Below are 7,674 nucleotides of genomic sequence, written 5' to 3'. Positions count from 1 at the left end.
AAGGAGAAAGACGAGGAAGAGAAGTCTCTCCTTTATCCGATTCTTCTTGCCGTTGGCTTGAGGAAAGAGGAGGCTCTTGTTGGGAGGTCTCAGTCTCTCTCTCTTCTTTCACGTCTTTCTNNCGCTTTATATGCAGCACCAAATACCGAGGCAATCGACATAAAGTATACAGCTAAATGTACACCTAGGGAAGCGGCTCGACCGCTCTGTTGCGAGAGAGAGGAAAAGAAGAAACAGAATTCAAATACATGCACATACACCTCACCGATAAACATACATACACATAGACAGATAAGGAGATATATATATATATATATATGTAGATAGTTGAAGAGATAGATCGATCCGACGGTAGAGAATATATATATATATAGGTAGTTGAAGAGATAGATCGATCCGACGGTAGAGAATATATATATATATATATAGGTAGTTGAAGAGATAGATCGATTCGACGGTAGAGAATATATATATATATATATAGGTAGTTGAAGAGATAGATCGATCCGACGGTAGAGAGACACATGAATGAAGGTAGATAGATAGATCGAGAAAGAGAGGTAAGAGAGAGGTATAAACACATTGAAGAAAGATGAACGATACATGGTATAGAAATGATAGGGATGACAGGTAGCATATGAGAGAAGGATTCCCTTGAGATCACCTTGGGACAGAAGGAGAAGAAGAAGAATAAAGCAACCTCACAATGAGAGAAATATGAAGATCTACCGAAACACTAGACAGACTGTCTGCATGATGCTTGGAGAAGAAGAGAGAAGGAAATTAGGTTTGGGATATTTTCTCGTCATAGAGATGGGTAGGAGGAGTCACAGGAGTCCATTAATACAAGTAATAGAAGACCATCGACTACAATACCCGTACGTACGTCTGTGTCTCTGTCTCTCTGTCTCCCTACGTACATAGAGATAAAGAAGGGACATGCACACACCTACTTACGCCTGTCGATCTATCTAGGTTTGAAGAAGCGAACATAGGTATATATATATATACATATATATATATATATATTTGAGTGGACGCCTGTGTATACATGCGTGTAGGACTGCAAAGTATGTATGTACGTACTCCTATCATCTCACCCCATGTAGATAAAAGGTCGATATGTATACAGAGACAGAATATCGATGTATATATATATATAGTTATGGATGGATAGAAAGTCGAGAGTGAAGTCCTTCGCTCTTTTTCTTTTCCTTCTTTTTCTCTTACTTTCTTTTCGTTCTTATTTCCTCACCGTGAAGTCTTCTGCGAGTTTTGTGAGAGCATCACTGAACGATTGAGAGGCAGGGTGAGGGAAGAGACACCTGTCTCCTCTTCTTGTTCTTCTCTGCTCTTCTTTCTCTCCTTCTTCTTCTTCTCTTTCCTTCTTGGTCACGGCATCTCCTGCTTCTGGGGCAGAATGAATAGAAAGAAGAATACGAAGTTTGCGATCTAGAGAATTCTCGAGATTGTCTTCCTCTTCTTTTTCCTCCTTTTCTTTCTTCATTTCCTCTCGATCACCCTCCCCTATCGACACGTCTTTCTCTGCTTCTTCTTCTTCTTTCTTCAACTCTTTCTCTTCTTCTTCGATGGAAAGACCTACCGCAGATGCAAACCTACACACAGGAACACCATCAAAGAAGAGGAGAGATAGAGATAGAGAGAAAGAGAGATATACATAGAGAGAGAGGGATGGACAGACAGATATAAACATAATGGAAGAGAGAGCTAGAAAGAAAGAGGAGAAGAAGAGAGGAAGAGACAGAAGAAGCTAGAGCATCTCCTTCTCATCCACGGCATCATAAGACAACGAACACATTGAGACTTCTCTAGAGAAGAAAAGAAGACTGTCTTAGTCTACTGAAAAAGAATGGAGAGAAGTAAAATGAAAAGGAGAAGTCGGCCTCTCATCATAAGGAAGTGATACGCCTAATCTCTTTCTTAGATCTCTATCTCTCTTTCTCTCCTATACTCCTTCCCTCACCCCTCGAACTATCTGCACGGTGTGCGTCTATCTGCAGTCTCTTTCATCGATCGATCTCTGATCCATCTATCTTTCATCTATTTACTTTTGACCTATCTATCTATGTTTGACCTATCTGTCTCTGATCTCGTTATCTATCTATCTATCTATCTAAGTGAAGAGTCTTGGTCCAGTTTCTTCCCTTCTTTCCTTTTGCCTGTCTGTCTTACCTTGTGAGGCATTCGTAGACTTTCTGCTTTTCTTCCACTGTTAGGGGTGTCTCTGCGGAGAATTTCTCCTCACTTCTTTCTGTCTTTGTGACTTGACTTTCAGCTTTGCATGCACGATCCACAGAGACTTGACTCTTCTTCATATCGTCGTCAGCATGATCATTGGCAACGAGACCTTCAAGTAGCATCGAGACATCAGGAAGGAGCATCGAAGTGTGGGGTGTCTCTTCCGTCTCCGTCATGGTCACATCCTCTTCACTTTTCTCCATCTTCACTTCTATCTTTTTCTGTCTCTTTGCTGGTGGTCTCTCTTCTTCTTCTTCTTCCTCTGTCTGTTTCTTCTTCTCTTCTTCTTCTTCTCCCCCTGTCCCTTCACTCTTCGGCCTTTCTTTCTCGGTCGATTTCTTCGTCGATTCACTCGCTGTAGAAGGTCGAGGCTGTTCGCTACTCGCGCTTTTCGCTTCTTCTTCGGCACCTGCCGCTGCGGCGGCGGCTCTTCTTTCGCGCTTTAACTCTTCAAGTCTTTTGTTTCTCTTTCTCTCAAGATAGGCCTCCCAGTTACGCTGAATGCCTTCGAGTCTACACAAAGAGAAAGAAAGAAAGGAAAAAGATGAAGAAGAAGAGACAGAGAGAGAGAGAAGAAACGGAGAGAGAACAAGCAACGAATAGAGAGAGAAAGAGGATATATATGTAGCTCGCGGTAGCCGTAGGAGACATACTATACAGATCGATATATATGTCTGTGTATATGGAAATGGTATGTGTAGATATGGAAAGAAGCAAGATGATACATAGAGGAATCTATCACTTGGTCTCCCGCACTGTTCTATCTTGACGGCTACTCACATACTCCTGCACTAAACATCCATACAGAAGTACGTATCTCTCTCTCTCTATATATATATATGTCTATATGTCTCTAAATCTATCTCTGTGTCGGTCTGCATGTGGAGTGGGAGTGGATGGAAGAAAGGCGTGTATGTGAGGCGAGGCGTTTCTCTACGAAATGTTCTCTACATGTATGAGGAGAAGAAGAAGAGTATTTAGTGAGAAAGAAAGAGAGGAGGAAATGGAGGAGAAGAAGAAAGATCAGGGCGATAGTAACGAAGATAGCAATGAATGGGAAGGGGGTAGTCGTGTGTATGTACACCTCCTTGTCAGCTTCTGTATGTATGTATGTATAGACATGTACGAATGTGTAGGTATGTATGACTATGTATGTCATCTATGTATATGTAGATATGTTTGCATGCGTTGTATGTACGCCCAAGAGTATCTGCTTGTATGCTGTGTGTCTATCGTCATAGTTGCGGGGTATGCATACATATCAAGCTGATCCGCATGGAAGAATTGGAAGTCGTAGCCTCCATTCGACTCTGCACGCCACCCTGTGAGAGACTTGCGAGAGAGCTTCCTCTCTCTCTTGATCAAAGACATCGCTGCTGCCATTGTGCTCCCCCCATCTCTCCTGAAGAAACAAGAAGAAGAAGAAAGAACAAGAAGATGAAAGATGAAAGAAAGAGAAAGGCTTAAAGGAGAGAAGAGACAGACAGGAAAGAAGTGACAGGAAGAAAGAAAACGAGAAGACACAGTGAGAAGATCAAAATTAAACACGCAAGCGATGAAGAAGAAGACGAAGAAAGAAAGAAAGAAAGAAAGAAAACGTCCTCATTACATGCAACTTGCTTCGTCTTAATCTCCTTCTTCTTCTTCTTCCACCTCTTTTACTTCCGCTTCTTCTTCTGTTACTTCTCACTGTTGCAATTACCATCGCCTTTCTTCCCTTCATCCTCTTCCCCCGTCTCTAAAGCAGTGACACTTTTCTTCTTCTTTGTCTCCTTCTTCATTTCGTGGAGAACTGAAAGATCTCGATGTTTCTCTGTATATGAGAATAAACAAAAAGACCTAAGGAGAGAGGAAAAGAGAAAAGCTTTCTATCTCTCTATCTATCTATCTTTAATCTATCTATCTTTCTATCTCTTGTCTCTCCCCAACCGGACTATTTGAAGGACCGAGCAGAGTAGAAAAGAGAAAAGAAAAGAAGAAAGACGAGACAGGAGAAGAGAAGGAGAAGAGAAGGAGAGAGACTTGTTGACTTACCACTTTGTCTTTCGATCGCCTAGTTCGAAGAAGGTGGCAGGTCGATTGAGTTTGACGGTCTTCTTCCTGCCTGGCCTCTTTGGCTGTGCATTTGCTTTCTCTACATCGTCTTCGCCATACATATGCAAACCTCCATCCAAACTTATATTACTCAAATCAAACTTCGTCTCTAAGCTAAAGAAGCAGAAAGAGAAAGAAAGAAAGGAAGAAAGAGAAAAGCGACCACACAGAAGAAAGAAAGAGAGAAAGAAAGAAAGAGTGAGAAAGAAAGACACACAACAAGGGAACGGGGGAAATACAATTACTGTGAAGGAGAAAGAGATACAGTAGAGACACAGAGATAGACCAAGCAGAGTTAGACTAAAGATTGATAGACCACTTAGAGATAAACTAGAGACAGATAGATACATAGATAGACAGACAGGCAAATAGACTTGGGATAGAAAGATAAATAGATGGACTTGCAGTAGAGAGAGAGACAGAGTAGGCAGAGGTAGAGAGAGAGACTAGAGATAGGCAGAAAGATAAATAGGTAGATAGATAGACACATTGGAGGCAGATAGGTTGAAGACATAATGGTAGATAGACTGGAGACAGATAGATTAAAGATAGATAGGAAGATTAAAGATTTGGACAGTCAAATAGGTCGCGAGACAGAGTCCGACGAAGTCAGGGAGAGAGAAAGCATGAAGGGAGGAGAAGAAGAAGAAAAAGAAGGAGAGAAGAAATAAATGAGAAGGAGGGGATGGGTGAAATAAGAAACATGACGGAAAAGAAAATCCGATGGAGAGATCCATAAGATAAAAAAGAGAAAGATAGGAAGAAGAAGTATGAATGAAGGAATGCTCCTCTCTCTCACTCCCCTCACACAAGAGATCAAAACAACTACAAGAAGAAGAAGGCAGTCTTACAGGACAGATCAGAACCGATACCGCACGGACAGAGCGAGAAAGCGAAGAAGAGCCGGGAGATAAAGAGAAAGACGAGTGAAGAGAAGAAGTGAGAGAAGAGTGGAGAGAGGAAGAGAGAAGAGGAAGAAGCGAACATACCTAGTGAGTTTGGATTGTATTTCAGCTGTACGTTGTTCGGCATCTGCAAGAATGACGTCTATATCTGCCTCCGTTATCGACGACTCTCCCTTCACACATACACATACATATCTATCTATCTATATGTGTATGTATGTAGAATAGAAGACGATTTCCTACCTATCTACCTTTAATCTATCTTTTTCTTTCCTATCTGATCGTGTCAGAGGCAACACAAGAGGTCTCACGAGCATTCGGACGAACAGAAAGCTAGAAAGAGCGACTAGAAGAAACAGGGAGAGAAGAGAGAAGATGAGAAGGAGAAGAAAGATGAAGAAAGAAGAGAAAGAAGAAGAAAACTACCAAGCAACAAGAGCCCCATGCCCTTCTGCCCTTCGCACTACTTGGATGTACATCTCCACACATAAAGAGCAAAAGAGAGAAGGAAAGGAAAGAGACTACTAGCACAAACGTCAGGAAGTTCTTCTCCCGCCTCTCTTTCTCTCCTTCTCCTTGCTTCTCCTACTCCTCTCCCCCTCCTCTTCTCTGCTCTACGATAAGGCCAAGAAGAGACAGATATAAGCAGGGGCACGAAAAGAGACCCCAAATCTCTAGCTATCTTCTATCCACCCCTGGATTCTATCTAAGCCCGACCTATCATTCTTTTTTAATCCACCCTTGGTCTATCTATCTATCTATCTATCTTTAATCTATCTATCTATCTTCAATCTATCTATCTATCTATCTGTGATCTACCCTTAGTGTATCTTTCATCTGTCTATCTCTTAATCTCTTTTTGATCATTCTTTTGACTTGTCTGTATGCATGCGGTACCTGGGTTCGATAGACTTCTTGTGCCCCGAACTGCAGCATTTGATGGAGCTCGTTCGTAGAGGGGCCTTTATGAGAAGAAGAAGAAGACTGGCCTAACCGGCCTTTCTGAATGACGAGAGAATCTAGCTTCAACTTCTTCGCCGCACGCTCTACGATTCTCTCCTCTACTGTCGATTCTGTCACAAATCGATACACAACTACCTACGGTGTATATACAGCAGACACACATCAAACACACACAAGAAAAGAGTAAGAATGAAACAAAGAAAAGAAAAGAAGATGAGGATAAAGAAGAAGAAGAAAGAGAGAGAGAAGAAGATCTCCTTCTTCTTCTTCTCTTACATTCCCTTTGGTAAAGCTTTCTTCAGTCAACAGTCTCTAACAGAAGAAGGAAAGACAAACAGAAAGAGAAATAAAGATAGATAGAGACAGGATGAAGATAGGGAGACAGATATATTGGAGACAGATAGATAGGTAGATTAAAGACAGACAGAGAGACTGAAATAGATAGATGGATATATATATATAGAGAGAGCGAGATTAGAGATAGATAGATGAATAAATATAGATAAGTAGACAAATGAAAGAGAGATGGATGGGTTAGAGACCGACAGAGAAAAGAGAATGAAGAAGAAGACTACTAAAATGTCGGAACGACCGATAGGAGAATCATGAATAGAAGACATCTCGTAAGAAAGCAAGAAAGTAAAGAAAACAAGAAAGACAGACAGACAGAAAGAAAGAGGTAGGAGAGAAAGAGAGGCAGATACAACTGATAGATATGGAGATTGATAGATAGCTAGATAGAAAGCTAGAGAGATATAGATGAAGGGATAGAGAAGCAGACAAAGAGAATGAAGAGAATGATAGAGATCGATCGATCGATTAGAGATAGATTAGAGATAGATTGAAGATAGGTAAGATGACGGACTTTCTTTTTCTGTCCTATGCGATGAGCTCTATCCATAGCCTGAAGATCCATCTGGGGATTGAAATCGCTATCAAACAGGATCACGACATCTGCAGTAGCTAAGTTTATCCCTAAGCCTCCTGCAAAGAGAAACACAAGAAAGAAGAAAAGAAAAGACAAGAAAGAAAAGAAAGAAGGATGAGCAAAGAGGATGATAGAGAAGAAGGAAAAAGAAGAGAAAGATCAGAGAAGGAGAAAGAAAGAAAGAAGAACAAGAAGAGTTGAATCCCCCCATCAAAGAGAGAGAAGAAAGAACGAAAGAGAGAAAGAGTGAGAAAGAAAGAAAGAACGGACTTCCTAGCTCATTCTCGCTTCAGTACTAAAGAGAGAAAGGAAGAGCAAGAAGAAAGAAAAGAAGAGATCTAATGCTGCCATGAGAGCGGGAGAGATATATACATCAAAGATAGATAAATAGATAGATAGAAATTCTTACATAGAGACAAACAGAGACGAAAGATACATAATAGATAGACAAACCCGATACAGGTATAGCAAGAATAGATCGATGAATAGATTAAAGATAGATTAAAGATAGATGGATTGAAGATA

At 40.9% G+C, this 7,674-nt stretch overlaps 1 protein-coding gene across 1 annotated transcript in view; it reads right to left on the bottom strand.

Annotated features, from left to right (window-relative positions):
- Positions 1-167: 167 nt before the first annotated feature.
- Positions 168-7,674, bottom strand: part of CSUI_000835 (swi2 snf2 iswi-like (at hook)) — a gene marked incomplete at its 3' end in the record, with an annotated part of 8,870 nt that continues 1,363 nt past the window's right edge. Inside the window, exons 3-10 of the mRNA XM_068061042.1 lie at positions 7,087-7,205; positions 6,156-6,356; positions 5,343-5,431; positions 4,294-4,467; positions 3,518-3,661; positions 2,194-2,772; positions 1,256-1,616; positions 168-206 (exon numbers count right to left, since the gene is read on the bottom strand). Coding sequence (XP_067926992.1) covers positions 168-206; positions 1,256-1,616; positions 2,194-2,772; positions 3,518-3,661; positions 4,294-4,467; positions 5,343-5,431; positions 6,156-6,356; positions 7,087-7,205 — 1,706 coding nt within the window. The remainder of the gene's footprint in view (positions 207-1,255; positions 1,617-2,193; positions 2,773-3,517; positions 3,662-4,293; positions 4,468-5,342; positions 5,432-6,155; positions 6,357-7,086; positions 7,206-7,674) is intronic.

The sequence above is a fragment of the Cystoisospora suis genome (genome assembly GCF_002600585.1).
Source record: "Cystoisospora suis strain Wien I chromosome Unknown contig_312, whole genome shotgun sequence".
NCBI lineage: Eukaryota > Apicomplexa > Conoidasida > Eucoccidiorida > Sarcocystidae > Cystoisospora > Cystoisospora suis.
This window is presented reverse-complemented; position numbering and strand designations above follow the sequence as displayed.